The following is a 24,655-nucleotide window of genomic DNA, read 5'->3' as shown; positions in this document are numbered from 1 at the left end:
GGCTTGTTCTCTAGGATTGCAATATTTTTCCTTTTCAAAACATTCTTCTAGACACAAATTACTTAAAGAAAATATGAGCAATTTTAATTACTAATTAGTGATTAAATTAAAATGTATTAGTAATTAAATTAAAATTTAATTACAAATTAGTAATTACTTAGAGAAAATAATACATTAAAAGACATGGCATAATACATTTTTGATGTGCCTTACATTAAGTATATAAAGTAATTTGGGAAAGTAACCTTTTTAAGTTTAATTTTCATGAAAGTACTCTTATTTTTTTGTAGATAAAATAAACAAGTATAAAATGTTTTATTGAATTCACTAATTAATAAGGGAACCAGTAAGATCAACACAAGGTTGATACAACACTGGAGAAGAGTGTAATTCACTATTATCACTACAACTAAAGAAATGAGAACTATGGGCTAAGGTAGTGGAGGGATAGCACTTGCCCACCACAAATAAAGACTCTAGGCTTGATCCTCAGAATTTGGGAAAGAGGAAGGAATAAAATTAACTCAGCGACTGTGGAAAAGGCATTTGACAAAGTTCAACTCACCCTTGTTTCCATTTTGTTTTGTTTTATTTGCCAATATGATAGGACTAGATTGTAAATGGAGGTTTCTCTGTCCCGCCCTGTACCATAGCCACTTCCAAATAACCACTCAGAGGCTTATATTAATTATTAATGCTCGACCAATACCTCAGGCTTATTACTAGCTAACTCTTCTATCTGTTTTGCCACATGGCTCAAGGTTTGTTACCTCATTTTCTACACGACCTGCTAGTTTGGCAGTTGGCTGGCATCTCTCTTGACTCTGCCTTTCTGTCTCTGAGTTCTCAGTTTGGTTGTTCCACCTAACTCTATCCTGCCTGGCTTTTGGTCAAATAGATTGTATTAACTAATGAGAGGAATACATATTCACAGAGTGCCGAAAGATCATTCCACAGCACTAACGTTGACCAGCAAGAGGAACCTCAAAATACTTCCATCAGATTGCTTGTGCCCAAGTCTACAAGACATTATCTTGATTAATAATTGAAGTGGGAGGCCTTATCTACTGTGGGTGATGCTACCTCCAGGGAGGTGGTCTTGGGTTACATAAGAAAGCAAACTGAGTAAGTTAGGAGTAGCAAGCCAGTAAGCAACATTCCTCCAAGGTCTCTGCTCTAGTTCCCACCTCCAGGTTCCTGTCTTGACTTTCCTTCATGAACGAGAGGACTATAAGCTGTAAGGTCAAATAACTTTTTCCTCCCCAAGTTGCTTTTGGTCATGGTGTTTGTCATAGCAATAGTGATCTAACTGAGATTAAGTATCTATTTATAATGAAAATTTTCAACCTGACAAAAGCAAGTAAGAAAAACATGTAGCCATACATTGAAGATTGAATGCTTTTCTTCTATGATTAGGAAACACCAGACTGTCATTCTTTCCACTCCTACTCAACATCATACTGAAAGACCTAGACAAAATAAGAAAGCAGTAAGACAAAAGCAGGAAATAAAGGGTATAGTAATTATAAAGAAACAAAGTGTCTTTATTTATAGATGGCACAGTTATCTAGGGAGTAAGACAATCTATTTAAAAAGGACACTAGGTCTAGTGAGCTTAGCAGGGACCCAGAACAATGTCAGCATTTGGAAATTAACTATACTCCCTATATAATCAATGGACACATGAGAGTTAAATGTAAAACACAGTACTATTTCTAATAAAACACAAAACCATTAATCATTATGGGATAAACCTAACAAAATAAGCATGTATAAAACTCAAGGATTCTTTTTTTTTTTTTTTTTTTTTTTTTTTTTTTTTTTTGGTTTTTCGAGACAGGGTTTCTCTGTGGTTTTGGAGCCTGTCCTGGAACTAGCTCTTGTAGACCAGACTGGTCTCGAACTCACAGAGATCCGCCTGCCTCTGCCTCCCGAGTGCTGGGATTAAAGGCGTGCGCCACCACCGTTCGGCCAAAACTCAAGGATTCTTTTAGCCAGTAATTAGCAAAGCTGTCCTGTGAAGAGGTAGAGAGTAAATACAATACAAACTTTGTGTAATATGGTCTCTCTTACAAGCATAAGCAGTTATAGAAAATATGTAATAAGGAGGCACAGCTGTGTTTCAATAAAGCTTTATTCATATAGGATGCAGGCTTGATCTGACTGCCATACTATAGATGACAACCTTGTTTAGTGCTGAATAAAAGTACAAGACCAGTGAGGTTACTTGCAAATTTGTAGGCTTTTGGTAAGTGGAGATGGCAATTAGTTTCTGCCCAGAGTAATAAACATGAAGAGTTAAGATCTGCTGAATAATAAACTGTTTTATGTCTAACTCAGAAATCCTAACATTTTTGTTACATTGCCTGTAGATGCTCACGCTTTCTTTTTCTTTTTTTTCTTTTTTGGTTTTTCGAGACAGGGTTTCTCTGTGGCTTTGGAGCCTGTCCTGGAACTAGCTCTGTAGACCAGGCTGGTCTCGAACTCACAGAGATCCGCCTGCCTCTGCCTCCCGAGTGCTAGAATTAAAGGCGTGCGCCACCACCGCCCGGCTTGCTCACGCTTTCAAATGTTCTTTGAACTGATCATGAAATCTTTCTGGTTCCTTTATTAACCAATGAATTAAATAAAACTTATGCATATTCATTTTATATTTGTCCAAGTGATGATTGTATTTATCCATGTATTTGTTTACTTATTTCTTTTCTTTGAGACAGGGTTTCTCTGTAACCACCCTGGCTGTCCTGGTACTAGCTCTTGCAGACGAGGTCAGCCTTGAACTCACAGAGATCTGCCTGCCTCTGCCTTCTGAGTGCTGGGATTAAAGGCGGGAGCCACCATGCCAGCTCATATATTTATTTTTAAATTCCCTTTGGTATAAATAATTTTTATAATGGTAGTTTAAATTAATCATCATCACGTCACCATTATTTATTTATTTACCAAGAATTTACATCAAGTTTTTAGCTAAGTTGTTGAAATACAAATACGTAAATTTTATTACTGAAAAAAAAATCTCAATGTGTTTCTTCATCAGGAACTTCAACTGAACCTAGAACTTTTTCACACCTCGATTAGAAAGGAAACAAAGCAAAACCAAACCTCATAAAAAATAAACTAGAAGTTGACTGGCTGCCGAGTCAGCAAGGACTTTTTACAGAGACCTGGACAGCACTGCATGGGGGATTGGGGTGATGTCTGACAAGAGATTAAATAGCTGGGTCTCACTTTGTGCAAGTCGCCAACTTGTTAACTCATCATAATATAAAGGGGTGGCTGGGAAGGGGACCAAGCTGTGGCGATCATGTCATCATTATTATGAAAGATAACTGCCAGCCACTGTATTGGGATTTGCATATATAATAACTCTACTTTTTAATTAAAAGATTTTTTATATATGTATATGTCTGTGTGAGTGTATGCCATGTGCATGCTCATGGAGACCAGTAAAGGGCTGGAGTTACAGGCATTTGGGACCTGCATGACATGGGTTCTAGGAACCAAACTCAGGTCCTCTAGAAGAGCAGCAAGTCATCTTTCCAGTCCCATAGCATCTCTTTCAATGTCAAGTCTAGGCCTACTTAGATCCGAACACACCATTTTCTATCACAAGGCAATCTAGTGTGCTGATAGAGCGCTACAAATAAAACAATAAAAACAGTGCTAATCTCAAACTAAAACCAAATAGGAAGTACTCATAATAAAACATGGCTTTCCCCCCATGCTTTTCAATTTTAAAATGGTAAAAACACGTTACCTGTCTGCTTTATTCTTTATCCTTCCAATTATTAGAAGACAACAAAAAATCTACCTTACATAAAATCTTTCCAGAAGACTATTCATGTGACGCTCCAATGAGCTACAACAGAATTTTATGCAAAGATAATTTTGTAACCATTTTTTTATTTCCTACACACAAAGCCCCAAAGTGGGCACTGAAAATATGTACCCCAAACAATATAATACTTAACATTCTGACCTCCCTCTGCTGGGCAGTAAAGCTCCTGAACATCTATTTTTGGAAACTGCAGCATCCCTTTAATCCTGTTACAGAACTGCTGACCAAGAAGACAGCAAAGGAAACAGGCTGAGAGCTCCAGAAGGAGGAAGAAAACAAAGCATAAGCAAGCAAATCATTTAACAAGAGAATTTTGTGAGATCTGTGCCAGTGTTCACAGCTCAACTCCAAAAACACCACCCCTGTGCAAACCACTTCCCCATGCAAGCCACTTCAGAGCACACTGGCCCCTGAAGCCAGGTCAGCACTGGTGCAGCCCCAGAGTCACCACTGACAGCTTGGTTTAAACTGTACCTGGAGAAAACACTGGTGGAGTTCCAGGGCCAACAGTCACAGCATGGGTTAGATTGTACCAGTAGAAAGAACTAGCGAGAGCCAACATTTACAGCTTGGTTTAAACTGTAGCTGTAGAAAACACGTCGGCCCCTCTCTGTGTCTGTTGTCTATCTTTTCATAAAAGAAATCCTTTGGTATGAGGAGGCACCACAGAGAAAGCACATGTCTTTGTGCGCCTCTCCCTGACCATTAGGGTACATACACTACAGTGAATAGTCTTGAACTCACCCTCCCCAGGCAGCTGAAACAGACCAAGTTTTTAAAAAGTACTATCACTTGCTTTTTGAAAATGGTCTCCAGTTCACTCGTCATTTTTAAAGTTTTCTTTTATTTTATAGCTAAAAACATACAGAACTAATATCTCTTTCTAAATTAGATTTGGTGCTAGAGATTTACTGGCTGTCCTCAGACAACACATGATAAAGACTGGTATTCCAAACATTCAGCGTCATTCCTGAGGTCCACATGTTAAATATGTGCAGCCTGATTCAGTATTAATTTGAATCAACACAACTTAACCTTGCTTGAAGTCAAGAGTTAGGATTCTGCTGGTTCTTTTCTGGCTGAGACTCAAGTGCTGCATTAGAATGAAGCCAGATGTTGGCAATTATGAACACCCAGAAGGTCTGGAAATTGCAATCATACTTTATCTATTTCTACTCTGAGAAAGAAAGCCAATTTCTTTAAGTGCAAGGACAAGAATGTAGTGTTGGCCAGAAAGACTTTGCTCTGTAGTGACGGTAAGCATGATCGGTAGCTATATCTATACTATATATATCTATATAAAACAAAACTCACTGTTAAATAAAATTAACAAATTTTAGGTTTCTTACTCCTTAAGTGAGAGGTTACAGATACACAGGAGAGTAAAATAGAATGAACTATGTAGTATTGCACCAGAATCAAAGAGATCAGTATGAACTCCACGTAGTTTAATACAGATGCAGACTGTTAAAGAATTATGTGTGAGTGCATATAAATAGATTAATATATTGATGTGGGTTTCCTAATTCTGTTTAAAGAGCATATCTAGAAACAATGGTACTCTAGTAGCAAAGAGTACACACAGTATTGTGATTTTGGTGTCTAATATCATTTACCAATAAAAGGAATCAGGGTTCCTTGGAGAGATGACTAATTCTGGATCTAGGTCAGCCTAAAACATCTTGGAATGCCAGAAAAGAAAAAGCAACTGACCAAATTAGAAGTATGGAAGTACATCAAAGTGACATGTTGTGGAAAATGTCTTTACACTGTGTGAAGGTGTGTCACTAGCTAGGTAGGAGGTATAGGCGGGGCTTCTGGACAAAGAAAGCTCTAGGAAGAAGAAAGGCCGAGTCACCAGCTGATGCAGAGGGGATAGATATGCAGGAGGAGAGGTAAAATTCATGGGTCACATAGCAACACACGGATGAATATAAATGGGTTAATTTCAGTTATAAGAGCTAGTGGATAAGCCTAAGCTATAGGCTGAGCTTTCATAATTAATAATGAGTTTCCATGTTGTTTTTTGTGAACTGTTGGCCCCAAAAGAAAAGTCACTCTATAGGAACACAGGAACCAACCTGAGCTTACAATAGCTGAAGCCAGAACTATCTGGTAAAAAATGATGTAATACTAGATTAAAACTTAAATTAAAAGATAAATACTGATGAGTCTATACTTAAGTAAATAAATGGTTGAAAATATCAGTTAACTGGAGAAGAGACAGATTTCCCACTTAGAATTACACAATTATGAAGATATCCACCTCTGAGAAACAAAAATTAACTTCTTTTCTTCCACCCCTAAGTATAGGCTGCATTTTCTAATATCCTTTTAAAGAGTGGGAGTGTGAGAAGGAGAGGGACTTGACAGTAGGTAGCTGGCAAACGTCATCTCCAAACAATGGGATCAGGCTAACAGCAGCAGGGACAAGCCATGATGGCGGCATGTGCAGCTTTTGAGATGACAGAATGCAAATGGGAGCCATTTTTGTGGCCTCCTTTCCAAACACTAACCCCTAGCTTAGCCACAAAACAAAACACCGGGGCTGTGGTGCTGGTGCATGCCTTTAATTCCAGCACTCGGGAGACAGAGGCAGGGGAATCTCTGTGAGTTCGAGGCCAGCCTGGTCTACAGAATGAATTCCAGGACAACCAAAAATATACAGAGAAACCCTGTCTCGAAGAAACAAACAAACAAACACCACCAAAACCCAAAAAACAGACAAACTCAAATGGAGGAACTTTCTGACCAGTAGTTTATATTAAGCTCATTAAAAACAAGAAAAATACTTGAAAAACTCTGATAGGCTAGAGGAGGCTAAGGGGATATGACAACTAGACATAATGTGGCAACCTGGCTGGAATTCTGAGACGGAAAAGGGACAGTAGATAAAGACTAGAGAAGGAGTCCACTGTTTCCAGCTTAGTTTACAGCAACATGCCGATTACTTGATTAATGTGACAAACACCACTATAATATAGGATGGTAGCAGTGGGGAAAACTGGTAAGGGTGTATGAAAACCTTTGGTAGTCTTCACAATTTTGTAGTAAACTACCCTAAACAAAAAAGTTTACCAAAAAGGAGATGGTTACTATTGGATTAAATATAGAAATAAAATCAGATCTATGCTATCTAAAAGGACAACTAAAACTGTAATTTAATAAGAGAAAAGGAATGAACATTATATATGTGTGTATATATATGCATATATATGTATGTCTGTATGTATGTATTTAATAAACTTAGGCAGAAGAGAATTGTTTTAGCAATATCAACATTAGATAAAAAGGCATAAGCATAAAAAATCATGAAAATTTCAGACATTAAGAACATTGCTTAAATTTTACACATTGCTAAAGTGTATAGAACTAAAGAACTACTCACATTGCTATCAGACAGGTGAAAAAGTAAATGTATATTATTGTAGAATATTCTTCAAAATACACAATTCACAAATAATTATATCATCATACCTCAAAATGGCATCAATAATCTCAGAAAAAGGAATGTTATCAGAGATGTCCTCCAGACATACATTTAATATATTAAGAAAAATTAACAAAAAGTGTCTATGTAATGTTTAAAGTTCTAAAAAAAAAAAGCAGTAATGCATTAAAGAAAAACATAACAGAAAGTCCCAAACACGTAGATCTGTACGAGTAGGAAGTACTACAAAGCAGCAGTGGGTTGGAGCCCAGACTTCTAATAGTTTCAGTGAAGCTCAGTGCTGTGGTCCCCACCAATTCTTGAGAGGTAAGGTTCTAGACTGTTGCCAGTGCACAGCAACTGTCACTGAGGGGGGAAAAAAGCAGCGAACAGGCTATTCTCACTTTCCTGATATGAATTTAAAAAATTTTGACGAGACTCACTGTGACTAAGCAACTGATAACTAAGATTTAACTTCTGAAGTGGACAGACAGCTTAGAATTGTGTGTGTGTGTGTTCACTTTGTGTTCCTTTCCTTTGGGAGAAGAGTAAAAATTCAGGAAACAACATATAGAAAAAGTGAGGATGGGGAAGAATATCAAAACACAATACACACTGATCCACAGTAGGCAATTCCACAATCTTGAAGATGCGTCTGCAAAACCAGCACCATCTTTCGGAGAGGAGGTACAGAGGCCTGAGGAGGGACAGGGAGCATGAGACTGTGTTAGGGATTAGGTTGGCATGATAAATAACCAGGCCAGCTCAAGACTAATGGTTATTAGGGAAAAACTCAGGCTACAAAGAGTGGGAGGTCTGACTTTCTATCTGTCCAGCGGGATCCGCTCAGAGAGAGAGAGAGCACACCTGGTTCCTCCCAGTTTTTCTCCTCGGGCTCCAGGTCACCACATCTTAACTTGATGTGATTGGTTGACAGAGTTTCCCCATCAAGACTGGGGTGGAAGGGAGCTGCTGTTGACTTTCTTCAGAAATCTACCACCTTATGCCTATTGGGTTAGTAGCTGTGGGTTGTGTTACATCTCTAATTCACTCCAAGTTTCCTTTGAAGAACATGAGCTTAAATTCTAGTGCTAAAGTGTGCATGTGCTGTGCGTTCTTGTGTGGAGTTTGCATATTCACTCATGAATTTTAACAAAAATTACCATCATGTATTTTTCTTTTCTAAATATCTCTGATCATCAGACCTGATGATGTATTAAATTTTTCTCAAAGTGATCAATGAATACTGTTTTCCAGTATAAGAACAGTACTGAAAACAATCAATTATGAAGCAAAAACTGATACTGTATGTCAGAAACTGTTGTCCAAGAAGAAGGAAAAGTCTATCTCCATAAATGAGCATAAACTGTCTACAGCCAATGAAGGTTTTTTAAACACTTGAACACTGGGGAAGGGGCACCAAACAGCACATTCAGGATGCTAATCACACTGACTTCTCAGAAGATTAACAAAGGGGATCGGATTTTCTGCCACTTGAAAACTTTCCAGATACACACACACACACACACACACACACACACACACACACACACACATATAGAGAGAGAGAAGGAGAGGGAGAGAGAGAGAAGGAGGAGGAAGGGAGGGAGGGAGAGAGGGAGGGAGGGATGTGCACAATAACTCACAAATTCTAAATGAGTTATTAGGAATGTATTTCAAAGCCTTATTTTCTGGCTGAAAGACACTTAAGAAATGTTCAATATCCTTAGTCATTAGAGAAATGCAAATCAAAACAACTCTGAGATTCCATCTTACACCTGTAAGAATGGCCAAAATAAAAAACACTGATGACAACTTATGCTGGAGAGGTTGTGGGGAAAAGGGAACACTTCTGCATTGCTGGTGGGAATGCAAGCTGGTCCAACCCGTTTGCATGTCAGTGTGGCGATTTCTCAGGAAATTAGGAAATGACTTTCCTCAAGAACCAGTAATACCACTTTTGGATGCTCAATTGTGCCACAAGGACATGTGCTAAACTATGCTCATAACAGCTTTGCTTGTCATAGCCAGAACCTGGAAACAACCGAAATGCCCCTCAACCGAAGAATGGATAAGGAAAATGTGGTACATGTATACAATGGAGTACTACACAGCAGAAAAAAATGACAGCTTGAATTTTGCAGGAAAATGGATGGAGCTAGAAAACATTATTTTGAGTGAGGTAACCCAGACACAGAAAGACAATTATCATATGGACTCACTCATAGGTAAGTTTTTAAACATAAATCAAAGAAAGCCAGTCTACAAACCACAATCCCAGAGAATTTAGACAATGCGGACACTAAGAGAGACTTACCTAGATCTAATCTACATGGGAAGTAGAAAGTAGAAAAAGACAAGATCTCCTGAGTAAATTGGGAGCATGGGGACCTTGGGGGAGGACTGAAGTGGGGAGGGGAGAGGCAGGGGAGCAGAGAAAAATGTAGAGCTCAATAAAAATCAATAAAAATAAAGCCATATATCTTAACATTTTTCAAGAATCAAGTTATAAACTTACTGGATTTATGGGCATTTACATATATAAGGTCCATATAACATTTAAGAGACTTTTTAAATAAAATTAACTATGATTACTATTTCCATCATGCATTTTTGGCACCAGTATCTAGATCCACTAGTCTCCTTTTGAGGGACAAAATCTGTGAATCTAGAGATGGTTTAGTTCAACTGGCTACGTTTTACAGCAGAACCCTATTCTTAGTGAAGATTTACCCACATAGTTCCTACCTTCTACCTAGGAGAAAGAGGCTCAATAAGATGGACAGTAATCATACCCAGTAACACAGGTTTCAAGCAGAAGAGAGAAAATTCGGTGATTTCTCCCAAAGCTCCCCCTGGTAAACAGAACCTAGAAATGTATTGTGCTCCCTGAGTCTGGGGAGGTTAAACGTAGGTTTCAAGAAAATACAGTTAAGTGGGTCAGAGGCAGGTGAGGGCAGGCCATGAAGTAAAGTCGAAACAGCTAAGACTTGAAAGGGACTGGCTTATATGTGCATGGCACTTTTGTGGGGGGGAGGGTATGGAAGGGGGTTGGGGGTGAGGCAGGGAGGGAAATCTGGAGCTTTCACCAGGATTTCCAGACTGTGTTCTAAATTCGCTACTCAATCATTGTAGCCCACTGAGCCCCAGCCTGTTCCTAGGACAGGAGTGAGGTTTCCATGATCATGAGCATTTAAGAGAGCTATATTCCATTCTTTTTGTTTGTTTTTGTGGTTCCCTTCTCCCCACCCCACCCCCATAGGATTTCTCTGTAGCTTTGGAGCCTGTGCTGTGATTAAAGGTGTGCTCCACCACTGCCTGGCTACTTTAGCCCATTTTGTCCCACAGGATGATAAAGGGAATCCACAGGTACCATGTAGCAAAGGTTTTCAATAAAAGGCAGATAACCGGGTCAAGGGGACACAGAAGAGTGTTTGTTTCCATAGCCATGTGCTTTAGAACAGGAAATAAGCTCCATTTCCTTGAATCTTTCTTTAGGCCCAGGGGCTCATTTGATTGCAAGCCTCTAGGGCAATGGCTCTCAACCCATGGGTTGTGACCCCTTTGGTGGGGGGGTCACATATATCCTGTATCAGATATTTACATTATCATTCATAACGGTAGCAAAATTACAGTTATAAAGTAGCAATGAAATAATTTTATGTTTGGGGGATAGCAAAAGGATATTAAAGGGTCATAACATTAGGAAGGTTAAGAACCACTGCTCTAGGGTAACTGCCAAATTATCTCAGCATCCTCAACCACAGTGCTTTCAAAAGGTCAGTCAATTCCTTAGTAACTGAAATAAAGTGGGTATCTTAAAAGAACAAGTACACACACTATGCAATCCCCAAAATACAACACCAACAAAGGCAATGAGGTATTAATTTTTGTCTGTCAGACTGGCATCCTCTAAAAACAAACAATATATAATAATTTTATTGGGTGGGGAAATACACCCCCCAAAATGTCCATCACATAACGGGCCCATGACTATTTGACATGAATCCTAGGAAATGACAGAGCCCCACACTGTATACAGTGTGCTGTTTTCTTCTGATGGGTTTTTGAAGTATGCTCAGAATTATCTAGAGCAATAAAATGTCTCAAACAATAACAAAGAAACTACTAGGAGGGACTGGAAAGATGAGGATGGAAAACAAACTAAGAAAAGTACTAGATTATTCTATCTAGGCAGATCCTATATCTCTTTTCACTTTATAAACTTCAAACTCCCCCCTTGGAATGTTCCAAGCGTTCTTTGTCTGAGACAGTGTAACAGTGTTCCTTTGTAGAGTCATTGAGTTTCTGATGGAGTCTGAGGGAAAGGATGTAATTCCAAACAAACCAGGTGTGCAGGATAACATGCTGACTGGAAGGAGCTATGCTAGGGGACTGAGGGAACTGCAGCTCTTGTGAGGGTGGGGGGACAGCGGCTGATGAAGTACTCTCTGAAGCACAGTCAAACCTCACAACTGACATACACTGTGCACACGCTCAGCATACGAAATGTTCACATGGTCTACAATTATTTCAATATACAGCATTAGCTTTCCTAAAATAGCTTTCTTTAGCTCAAAATCTCTTATGTCATTTTTAGTCTTTCATATATATGCTGACCTACACCTTTAATCCAATCACCCCTGAAAGCAACCAGTGGCTAAGCACATGGCAAATACTCTCTTACGTTGGTTTATCCCAAGCCCCATCACCCACGAAGTCTTTGCACTCACTCCAGCCCATGCTGGCCTCAGCTCACGCGTATGACTATGGCATTCCTTTGGCACATATCATATGCTGCCACATACTATGGTGTAACTGCTTGCAATGTTGACAGCTCACTTTTTCAGGGATGATCACCAGGTCCCTTCTTGAGAGTAGAGACCATGTTATAAACAAACTGTTCTTTGTGTTCTCCATGGTACTGGGTTTATGCTTAAAAACTACTCAGTAAATAGTCACAAATAAAAGCAGAGACATTATCCAATTCACTCTCCATCTCTCTCACAGGCCCAGGTGTACAAAGTCCATGGACAGGCTACACTGGAGGAAGAGGAAGTGATGGAATAGTGACTGTTCTCTTTTCTCGAACTGAGCAAACAGGCCTGACTCACAATGATCCTAGAGGAACAGGGCTTCAGAGAGGATCCCTGAATCTAGAGCGTGGGGATTCACTTCAGGGGCTTCTAAAGTGTGGCATTCTTCCTTCCCTTCTTCACCCATTATACCCACTCTGATGGCCTTCTCTATGGAAAAGGTAGTCTCAGGCACACATCTAGTAAAGCTACTTACAAATCTATGTGACCAGTGCAGTCTAGTACCCGCCTCCAGCCTCAAACAGTACCACTTCAACAATGACTGTTCTAACCCTTGTTTTAGTGCTGCCATCTGTTTCTCTCATTTCGACTCCTCTAGTCCATCTGCTTTTGTGGGATGGTGTAGGAGGTTCTTCTAAGTGTTGCTTTCATTGGTTGAATAAAGAAACCGCCTTGGCCTTTTGATAGGGCAGCACTTAGGTAGGCGGAGTAGACAGAACTGAATGCTGGGAAGAAGGGCAGACAGAGAGCCGCCATGGAGCTGCCAGAGACAGACAAGCCAAATCTTTCCCAGTAGGCCACTGCCATGTGTTAATATACAGATTAACAAAAATGGGTTAAATCAAGATGTGAGAGTTAGCCAATAAGAGGCTAGAGATAATGCGCCAGGCAGTGATTTAATTAATACAATTTCTGTGTGATTATTTTGGGGGTTAACCTAGCCAGGCGGCCGGGACGAAAAGCAGGCCCTCTCTCCTTGCAACAGTGGGACACAACAATTAAGAGCTTCCAAGAAACTACATAATTTACCTACAATATTGACCATAAATTATAGTATTACACTATTATTTGTTATTGTCTCTCTCCTAAGTCCCCTGCTATAAGAATATTAGCTCCATGAAAGCTGATCTGTTTTTGTGTCTGCTGCATTTTGAGACAGGGTCTTATGTAGCCCACGTTGCCTTTGAACTCACTTTGTAGTTACGATGACCCTGGATGTCTGATCTTCCTGTCTCTAGCTTCCATGTGCTGGGATTACTCAGGTTTATTCAGTGCTGGGGACTGACTCCAATGGCTTTGGGCATGCTAGGAAAATGCTCTGCCAACTCAGCCACATCACTGTCCCTGAGAGCTCATGTTCATGAGCAATGGACCCTCTTTCCCCTATGTATTCCATGTACCTACTTGAGACAAAGCTGATGTCTATCAAAAGCACTTGAACAACCCAACAGCAAATGTCAATTTCCCATGGTGGGACCTGGAAGACCCCACAATGATTCATTTTTCTCTGAGAATATTCTTTTCCTCATCCACAGAAGTAGTACACTATAATAGAGTATAATATGACAATGATAATATATATTTAAGATACACATGTATAAAACAGTAGAACCAAGTATAGTGTATATAGCATAGTACAGTCTAATACTGGAAGTTCAAAAGCTTCACATGAGTGTAGAACTGAATCCATGATCTCCCTGCTACCATTTATACTTACACAACTTGGGGAACATCTCATTCTTTTATCCTCATTTTTTTCTCATCAGTAGGATAGGAATTACATAAACTTTCCAGAAGGACTTCTGTAGGTACTCAATAAGTGGCAACCCATCCAATATATATAACATACACAGCAAGCAGGAAAATATAGAGGTATATTCTCTACTTTTCACTGTTCCTGGCCCCATTCTAATCCCAAACAGTAAAAAACACATGGGGAAACATGAAGTGTCTATCCTGTAAATTCAGCATATCCTTGACTTATATCTGGCCTTCCTTCAGAACACTGCAAAGCTATGGGAGGGCATTGCTGTGGGGGACAATGACCATGCATGACAGCCAGTGGCTGGACAGCACTGGACTTGACAGCTGGGAAATAGTTCCCAGCATGTGGAGAAGGCTCTCCAACAAGTAACACACACCAAATTAAAACTAATGAATCTTTCTAAGGAAGGGATTAATTTATCTCTGAAAGTAGCATTTTAATTAAAAATGGCTTTTCTGGGTTTATATCAAGAAAGCAATGTATCACCAAAGGTAAGTTTTAACAAAGTCCAAGGCTTTCTTTAGCTTCTAGAAAGAGCCCAGTGTCACCCAGTGCCATTCTTATCAATACCCCCGGGTTAAAACAGATGCTGCCATTCCCAAGTGCAGGTGACTACTTGGAGTCTCCAGCCCTTTGCTCATTCATGCTTCCCGAGACTGTGACACATGTACAGGCAACACGTGGAGGCAGCACTGCCACAGCCCTGGCTGGACTGGGAACTACTCCCTACTCCGTCACCTTAGCTCTCCTCTCATGGGAGCACAGGTGCCTCAGAGGGAAGAACAAGCTAACAACCAGTCATAAATGAGCGCTTTCAGTGAAGTCCGACTCAGTCTGGGAACAAACACTGACAACTAGTCCACTTAAAACTTACAATATCAGCATCATCTCATGCTTTTGTTTTTTCATTGCAAATTGTATTTTCTGAGCATAAAATAAACAACAACGGCCACAGGTCACCGAAAGAGATCTATCAAGTACTATCCCGTTTCTGGACAACTTGAACATTTTAGGTCTCACAATTTGTACTGTTGAGAAACATGGAAAAATATTAAAATTCTTAAAGTACAGATTGTCTAGTATGGGTATACTTTTAAAAGATGGAAATAATTCAAATTATATTTATTATAAATACTGATGCACAATATTAGTGAAAGGCTGTTCCTACTCTGGATTTTCTACTCCCTTCTATTTTGGGGTCTGGGGAAAGCACTGAAGGATGCATGTTTGGTTCCTACTCCTTAAACAGTGCCTGCTTTATACAATTAGCTCAACTGGTTCACCTTTAATTCTTTCTGGGTTCCTGCTTTTCTTTTCAAGAAAGTGATTCCAAGATCATCCTCTATTTCAGTCCTCACACTGTCTTTGAGTCCGTTCTGCTGCTCCCATCTGTGTGGAGATCCTAACTCAAGCAAAAAGGGCCTCATTTATGACCACAACCAGCTATCTGTCTGTCTTCCACCTCAGTGTCACTCAGTCCTCTGTTCCTACCCACAGGGAGTGCACTGAGCTTTGGAAGTAGAGCTCCCCACACTGGGAAGGAAGAACCCCAGGGGCAAACTACTCCTCACACTCCAGCAGCACCTAAAACAACGTAGGCATGCAGTGTTTGCTTTATTAAACTCCATCCTCACCACTTCCTTGTGCCCATCATTTCCTAGACCCATTATTCCTATGCTGCTCAAGTCCAAGGTTTAGGGATGACAGGGTGTGACTAGTGCAGCTTAGTCACAGAAAAGAGAAAAGGGAAAGCGATGAGCAGAGGGAATAAAGTACAGCGCTTCTTTCCCATCGCATCTTCTCTGGGTTTCAGGACTTTCCCTGACAACCTCTAAAACACAGGTGGCCTCACTCTGCTTCCAATGTTGGGGAATCACAACACACTGAATTTAAGAAGACTAACCAACTGGTAATAGATAAAACCAGAAAAGAGACAGGTTCTTAAATTAAGTTCCTACTCATGAAAAGCTGTTACTCTCATCAACTATCAGGCAGGAGGAACATTATAAAGAGAAAGAACGTGGGCTTTAGAGTAAGACAAATCTCTACAGCTGATTACCTCTGGGGCTTCATACAAGTCACCCATTCTGGGCTTAGATCAACTGGGTAGGAGGGCGGGAGTGAGGAGGGAATGAATGAAGGGGCACCTGTCTCGCTACTCTGTAGACTTTCTAAGAACATGAACACAACTACAAATGCTCTGAAGGCTACTTGTCCTTTCATGGGGAACTAAGGTGTCCACCTAGGCCATTTGAAGGCCATCTCTGGTTAGTGTGTTGCAGCAAACAAGTAGGCAACACTATTACTGAACTCCACAGACAGGAAAGAGGATGTTTTCTACCTCAGAATTCTCGGAGTGGAGAAATCAAGTCTGCTAAAACAGGAAGAAGTGTGTTGATTACAATCAGTAGAAGATGCAGTTTGTGTTCTCACACCAAGGGATATGTAGCACTTGGGTGATTATTTAGATTAAAGAAAAAACTTGCCTGGAATATTCAGATAAATACCCAAATGGTTTTCTGATTTTCCAACAAGCTACATTATCTAGCCTATTTACTTTACAAAGGAGCTTTACAATAATAAGAACAAGGCTCATCTTTTTTTATATATTTATTTATTATATATACAATATTTTGTCTACATGTATTCCTGCAGGCCAGAAGAGGGCACCAGACCTTATTACAGATGGTTGTGAGCCACCATGTGGTTGCTGGGAATTGAACTCAGGACCTTTGGAAGAGCAGGCAATGCTCTTAACCACTGAACAAGGCTCATCTTTTGTATTATACCATCAGAAACATGAACAAAAGACATGATGGATGAACAAACCCAAAACTCAAGCTCTCCCCTCAGATGCTGTAGACTTCTCTATGGAACTCCAAAATGTTAGTTAAATACACAAGGATCAGAACAACCCTTTCCTCAGGGTTGCTGGCCAAACTCAGTCTTAACAAGAGAACTTTCTGAACTGCACTGCAACTTCTTAGGGGTGATAAGTAACCTAGTAATAACATTAAGTTCCTAACATGAAGAGTTTTGGCAATAAAAACAGACAGTTAATTCTACTTAAAAGACGGGTGGCCCTGCCAGTGTTGTTCCCAAATGAGGTAATGTCCATGGCTCTTATCTGGCCTTTATTGAGATATAATGTCATTTACTCTGGGCTCTTTAGAACCTGCTGTACAATCTCACCTTTCCGTATGGGTGCCATTTCCTTCCACTTCAGCACTGCCTTCTGAACGTCTGGTTTTGAAATGATTAGGAAATGAACCACATGTTCTTATTCTGCATGCCCTATAATTTGACTCTTTCCCAGTCTCAGAAACCCAGGGATCAGCACATTTTTGTTTTTAAGGTATACTAAAGAAATACTCTGGGGTTTGATATGTTTATGTAAATATCTTCAAAGAAGTCAAAATGTATAATTCAAGAAAATGTTCTGTGAAAGAATTTGTTTTCTGATTACAAAATGATTTCCTGCTCTTGAAAAACTAACAGTTTTGTATTTACTTAGCTGGTTCTGAAGGTCCCATGGAGACTATCACTCCTCTCAGTCCCTAACCTCTCTTTTCCAAGTTCAAGCAAGCATCTGCTGATTTTAAAGATAGTTTTATGTGTAGAAGAACTCACAGAGAGATTCCTCTGACTTAACTCCTCAGATGCTCTCCCCGGAGGGACAATGACAGCAGTGCAAACACAGCAGAAGACTGCACACGCCCTGTCAACACAGGTGAGACAAGTCTGCCCAACACAGGAGTCTGTTAGCCCACATCCAAATATGACTCCTCACCCCCAACCCACCCACAGGAAGCCTTTCATCAACACTCAGGAACAAGAACAGCTGGACAAGCCCAGAATTGGGAGTGTTTTTTGTTTTTCCGTAGAGTTTTATATGACAGTCAACAAAGTAAACCTGAGAATATGGAAGGTAGCCCACATACAGAGTGGAGATCATGTCTGGTTGCTGGGTAGACAGGTGCAACATAGGGACTGCTATGGTGGCAGGAGGCATCCAATTAGAGGCCCACCAGTACAAGTGGAGAAAGGAAGGAAAAACGACCCCACCCACACTACTTCTGCAAGAACTCATCAGCCTACAGCTGCAATCTTTTATGCTTTGGGCATTCTGTCTAACTCCCTATAGGGTACACTTTCAAGATTCTCTTCTGCTACTTTCCTTGTCATTAGTCTGTTTCCTTTGAAACAGAGGCAGAGTTAGGGGCAAAGAGACCTAGCTGTTTGACTAATCCAATAATGATCTCTGGATCTCTGAGGTTTGTCTCCAAGGCTAAGATAGTCTGTGCCTGTCTTTAACACAGGGACCAAGTGAAGACTTGAGACTTTATAGTAAGAGTCACATGAGACTGGAAAGATGGTTCTGCAGGGAAAAGTGCCACTACACAAACGTGAGGACCTGGTTTGAACACCCAGTCCCAAGGTAAACCCAGAGGCACAGCCTGTGGTGAAGAAGAAATAACCCCCAAAGCAAAAAAAAAACCGAAAAAACAAAAAAACAAAAACCAAGAGACTCTTCAAACAAGGAGGAAGGTGAGAACTGATATCTGAGGCTGTCCCGATTGCCACCTGGGTGCTGTAGCATCACCCCAACCCTCAAATGCTTCTACCCCCCCCCCCCAAAAAAAACAGCAAAAACCTGTAATGCACACAACATGGAGCAGATGATCTGAGGTACACTTTGAAGGCTGTGTGTGCGTGTGTATGCAAGCATGCACGAGTGGGCACTTAGGCAATCTTCTTAGAAGGCTCACAGTTTTCCATTGCTGTGATAAAATATCATGACCAAGGCAACCTAAGAGAAAAGTCTATTTGGGCTAAAGTCCATTTGAGCTAACAGTTCCAGAGAGTTACGAGACCTTGATGGTGGAGGGACGCCATGGTGGTAGGAGCAGGAAGTCTCATAGCCTGCCATCAGTGACTACAACTTCTAAATCTTCCCAAACATTACCATCCACTGAGGACCACGCATTCTAACACCCAAGACTCTAGGGGACATTTCTCATTCAAACCATCACAACCTTGAAGAAGAAATGGCTTGGAATGTTCTGTAGGCATACTTGATGGAAAAAGCATGTTGCAGAATTGAATGCACAAGATAATCTGCCAAATCAGTGTACACTAATTCATACTTGAGCTATCTGGAAATTAAGAAGTAGAAATAAATAAGCCTTACAAACAAATAAACTTAAAAGCTTGTGTATCGAGTCTTCACCTGCTAAGAATACACAAGAAACCAATGTTCATCCTGCGGTGGTCTATGAAAGCCACACAGAGTCACTGTACTTACTTGCAGAAGTGTCCCATGGATATGGTTTTGTCGGAAACACTGGTCAGTGCTGTTGGGAAGTGAGTCTAGTAGAGCATGGACGGTGCTTGGTATTTGGTCTATTGTAATGAAGGGGACCAGTGCACGAGCTGCCATTTCACGGGAGTGGTAGATAGGCGAGCAACCACACCTGAGGAGAAATGAAAACATAACAGCATTAATGCCTGTTTCTACATCTGTATCTTTGTATATGTTTATTATTTACAGAATCAGTACCTCATTTCAAATGACTGTTCTTATTCTTTCCTTATTCAAATGATGTTTTTCTCTGTATCTATGTTAGTTTCACAGGTCACATTGCTTTTGTTAAAAATAACACTGGCATATATAATGCTATCACAGGGGAAGATAATAGCAGAAAACTGGTTTATTTATCAATGATGAACAAAGTTTAACTGGATATCTGTGAAGAGTAGAAAGTAGTGCGGTAAGTGCCATGAGCAGCAAGACTATCTCTGAGCAGCCTATATGCTGTTTAGAGAGATAAGATGCACATTCGGAATGATGAGCAAAACCGAGGCAGTATAGGGACAATGATAAACAAATGATCTTCATGCTACAAGCAGTGAGAAGAGAACAGCTGAGTCAGGAAAGTATGGTTCTAATTGGGCAAGAAAAACAAAAGGCTGTCCTAGCCAAGACCAGCAGTATATAAATCACACACAGAAAAATGCTTAAGGGACAGGTGGATGTGTCTGGATGACAGGTGCTAATGAGTAACTGGACATTAAGGCTAAAGAATTGATGGGTTGGGCCACAGTGAGGAGCATCACAAATGGCAAGCAACATAGTATGAAGCTCCAGTCAAAAAGACAAGATATAAATGCCAAGGCTCTAAATCCTCACCATTGGGTTAATTAACATCTAAAGAATGGGAATAAAAGCAAGGAACAGCCATGGACAAGTGGCATTTTGTGATGTTAACAGAGCACTGGAAAGGCAGGGCATCTATAGGACTCTTAGCCTTGTAAACACTTAGCTCCGGAGAAGCCACACCACTGTGGAGAGTATGACTGCGAAGCTGAAAGCTTTTAAAGACACAACACAGACTGTAAGAGAAGTCCAATCTGGTAAAGTCTCAGCATAGGAAGTACTTTGCTTGAATTCTCTAGACTTCATAAAATTTTACCCACTTACAAAAGTAATCCAATTTCAGAGTGTCATAGATGCCAAGGTAACAAGATCAGAAGACAGTAGGTTCTACTTGGCAAAGAGAGGACCTCTTAACTTTCCCCTCAAAAAGTATTACAAGGATTTGCATATGGTCTATTGGGGCCATAGCCATGTAGGTATAGGATGCAGGGGCAGAGTCATAGGAATAAATGTTTTTAGTATTTCAGAAGTACCACCAAAGTGAACCTTAATATGTGAATAAAAATAGAAAAAATTTCTAGAGTCAGAGAATTCGTGCACTTAAGGCACTCACCGCACATGCCTGGTAACCTGAGTTTGATACTGGGAACTCATGTGAAGAGGACCAACTCCACAGCTGTCCTCTAACTTACACACACCCACACACCACTGCCCCCGCAATGCCATTTCTGTAGAAACAAAATGACTTTAAATTTCACTGGGGAACTGGCTGACAATGGAGAAGAGAGAAAAACACATAAGAGAAAAACTTAGCGCCTGATACAGACTGGAGAAGTGAAGTCAGGTAGCAGAGTGGAAGGCGGCCAAGGCTACAGCAGGTAGCCAGAGAACGCCTCTGGACTTTAACTAGGTCCTGACAACTCACCCATTTTCTCACTTGTTTTTCCTTTAAAAACCAAAAAAAAAAAAAAATTAAATGTTTAATCTGTAATTGGCAAACACAGTAAAATGTTTGTTTTGGCCCATGGGGGCAGAAAACTTCATTCAACAAAGAAAAGAAAATATTCTGAAACTGGTTTGCGACCTAATTAGCAAATTATTTCATTCTGCACAGCCGATTTCTGAAGGTTCCCAGTTCGTCCTCTACCCAGCCCCAACTTGCACTATGTGGTTATAGTGTTTTATGTCACCAAAGGGCTCTTGTATATAAATGTTTCCTTTCAAATATAAATAACCCCGACATGGTTATAGATATTTAGTTTTCAATTAGGAGCAACCTTACACAAAAGAACGGCCTGCCTTCTGCAAATGATGATTTCCCAAAGGAATCTGGCATCTATACAGGGGAAAGAATAGAAAGTGGGAAAAGTTCCAGAATGTTCTGTTTCCATACCCCACTTTAGGTACTTATTAAACCCATACAACCAGGTAAACAAGCAAAACTGAAACTATCCTCAGAAAGCAATGTCCATTTACCAGGCATGCTAGTGCATACTTTTAACCCCAGCAATCTAGGGGAAGGCAGGCGGATCACTATGTAGAGTCAACTTGCTACACAACAAGCTCCAAGGCTTGATCCCTGAGATTCACATGGTGTAAGAAGAGAGCCAACTCCCACAGCTTATCCTCTGACTTCCACACATGTGCTGAGGCATGCCTGTACCCAAACCCACACACACACACACAATAAATAAATGCAATTTTTAAAAAGCAATGCCATTTCTAAAGATAGCAACTTGTAAAGTAAAATTAAATGATATTCATTAGAAAGTAATAACCAATGTAATTTCACACTTATCTAATGGTAAGTATATAAGCAGGACGTTGGATTACAGTTAGATTCACACATATGTACCTGTGTATACACACATAATACACAAACACTAAGCAAACATACACTTGCAAGTTTGCTTTGACAGTTGTTGGGGACAAGGAACTTAGAGGTGTTTAAGATAGAAAATTACACAGATGGGTTATCATTTTGCTTGGAACACTAAATTTTGTGACTGAAATATGTCACAGAAACTGCCCCTCGCTAAACATGCTCATGAATGCCAGGCAATAGTGGTCTGCTTTCCATACAGCTTGGCTTTATGCTCTTGGGAAATGGTACCCAATAACGACCCAGATCTTTCAGGGTATCTCTGAAGGCTAGGGGAGGAGCAGTAGGTTCACAGTTACAGAGTTAAAACAAAGCCTGCTCTGCATTTAGGATTTGCCAGCTTAACTACTGCTTCATTTGTAATGCTTTGGAATTTACTTTGACCCTAGACCATTTGGGATCTTCTCTGCATCTGAATTTTAATATGGTATGAGCTCTTTTGTCAAACCTTGCTGCACTGCCTCTGGTCAGGACCATTTGCTTTTATTCCTGTGCAGTTATTAAAATGTATAGTCAGCTCTGTGTCAGCACAGGGGATGCATTGCATTTACCCTTTCCACAGCAACCCCTGGCCACTACCTTGTCTACAACACTGAAATGACACGGAGAGCATACAAGGCAGGAGTTAAGAACATGTTACCTCAGTGTGGATTCAAGTACTATCACTTCGTGGTGTGGGTTTAGGGTAAGCCAGTTTCTAAGGTTTGACGTACTTGCTAAGGCTACTGTGACGCTAAGTGGGATAATGAGTGTAAAGCACAGTGCCTACCACACAGGTGGTCAGCCATCATAGTCTGATAGGTAGAGTCATGAGGAACATGTGAACAAGCATACTCTCTGTTCTCTCCAGGGCTCTCTGTCTCAGCACAGGAAGCAGCCTTGCTGATAGCAAGTATACTTCATGTGCTCACAGAGGCCCACCCTTCACTTTCCACGCAAATAAGTTGTAGAGAAGAGGGGGCACTTAAGTTTTTCTGGGCCAACTGATTCTCTGCTCTCACACTTTTATTCTCCTGGCCCAGGGCTCCAATTCCTGTTCTGTTTACCCCAATGTTATATACCAAAGATTTTTGCTCTCTCTTGTATATTGTTCTAAATCTTGCCTTCAGAGAAATAATCCTGTGTGGGTATGTGTGCATACATAAAAGAAAAGCAGTACCCAATAAGTTTGAAGATCTAGATATTTTTGAATCACATTCTCAGGGAGTTCAGTGGTGGTCGAAGTTACCAGATTCTCTGCTTGTTCTTTCCTGACCCTCCTAAACCTGTTATTAATTCATCAAAAGATCTACTGCCGTCTGAACTGGCCCTTTTTCTGGTCTACTCACACTGCTAGCTACAACTTATAAATGCATACTCATACCCTCAATTCAGCTCATCAAGAGTTTCTCCATTCAAATATATCAAATATAAATGGACATGACTTTTGGAGTTAAATTGAAAAAAATCATTTCTTGTGTTAATGAGAGGAATAAGAGCAGTAGATACTTGCTCAACTAAAAAGTGCACACTGTCAGGTCTGATGAGTAAAACAAAACAAAACAACTATTATGTGTCTGCAGGCAAAATGTTCAGTTTAATTGTATCTACAGGGCAACTCTTTGAAAATTAACTGAGACTGATTGATATAGCAAAACCTTATGAAGAAATAAACAGTAATAAACTACAATAGAACATTAGAGAACTGCAATGTGACTACTTGGGACCAGGCCACCATAGGCCCAAGCCTGGCCTTAAAAGACATGTGACTATGTGATCCCTCCACTCTGGTGCTCACTTACCAGTCTTTACCCAGTCTTATATGCCCCAGGCTGCTAATTTTAAGTTAAAACGGCAGCTGCACATCTCTACAGCAACACCCAGTCACATCGCGTGGCAAGGACACAGGACCACAGAGGTAATGGTGATGGCTGCCTGCATGCATACCATTCCTTTTGGTGCTGGGCAATGAAGTGAACAAATTTCCCCAAGGTAAATGGTGTGGTAGTTACATCCAAAAAGCTCTTGGAACACTATACTTCCGTTATCTGAAATTACAATTATTTCTTCAATAATGAAGGGATGCATGGCTTTTAAGTGTTAATCCCTGACTCCTTGCTCTTATCAAAATAGACAAAATACAATCTTCATATTTCATCTGAAATTTCATTTAAATAGTTTATCATCTTTTTTGCCAGTAAATGCAATTTAAAACAAAAATTTTGAGATTCCATCCAAGTGTTTTAGACAGCTGGGAAGGAGATTTTTCTCTGGAATACTGAGAACAGTCTCTCTTAGTAAAAGCTCTTTCCCAGTGTAGGAAGAAGGCCTTACAGCAATGGCCACACAAAGACACTGGAAATCCCAGCCTAGAGATTTAAGGAAAAGAATTAATTTCAGTCCTTACCAAAAATAAAAATGAAGTGCTGTAAATATATAAAGATCTAACACGAACCATTTCCCTTGCCAGCCCTTCCAGAAGTTTAGTCTCCAAACCAGAGCACAGAGCTGCTCCTTGGTCTGGAGTCTCCACCCACACCAGCTGGAAAAGCATTTCCAGCTCTGCCTTGGAGGCTCACAGGCTGGGGTGAGGTCTGCAGCCCAGTTGAGGGTACAGACTCTGCAGATGGGATAAAAGCCTTTTACAACTCTCTGCTGTCTCTACAGGAGACTAGAAGAAAGATGCCTTTAGACTCTTTGGTGGGGTTATGAACACAGCACCTGGGCTTAGGGTGTCTTCCTTTCTTGAAGGTAGGAAGGGGACAGGTGTAGAAGTCAGCTAACAGG

At 40.4% G+C, this 24,655-nt stretch overlaps 1 protein-coding gene across 1 annotated transcript in view; it reads right to left on the bottom strand.

The window, feature by feature from the left end:
- Thada (THADA armadillo repeat containing) overlaps positions 1–24,655 on the bottom strand; it is a 317,002-nt gene that overhangs the window by 124,466 nt on the left and 167,881 nt on the right. The window contains exon 29 of the mRNA XM_057784137.1: positions 19,156–19,324. Within this exon, the coding sequence (XP_057640120.1) occupies positions 19,156–19,324 (169 nt within the window). The remainder of the gene's footprint in view (positions 1–19,155; positions 19,325–24,655) is intronic.

Source organism: Chionomys nivalis, chromosome 1 (genome assembly GCF_950005125.1).
Source record: "Chionomys nivalis chromosome 1, mChiNiv1.1, whole genome shotgun sequence".
NCBI classification, from domain to species: domain Eukaryota; kingdom Metazoa; phylum Chordata; class Mammalia; order Rodentia; family Cricetidae; genus Chionomys; species Chionomys nivalis.
This window is presented reverse-complemented; position numbering and strand designations above follow the sequence as displayed.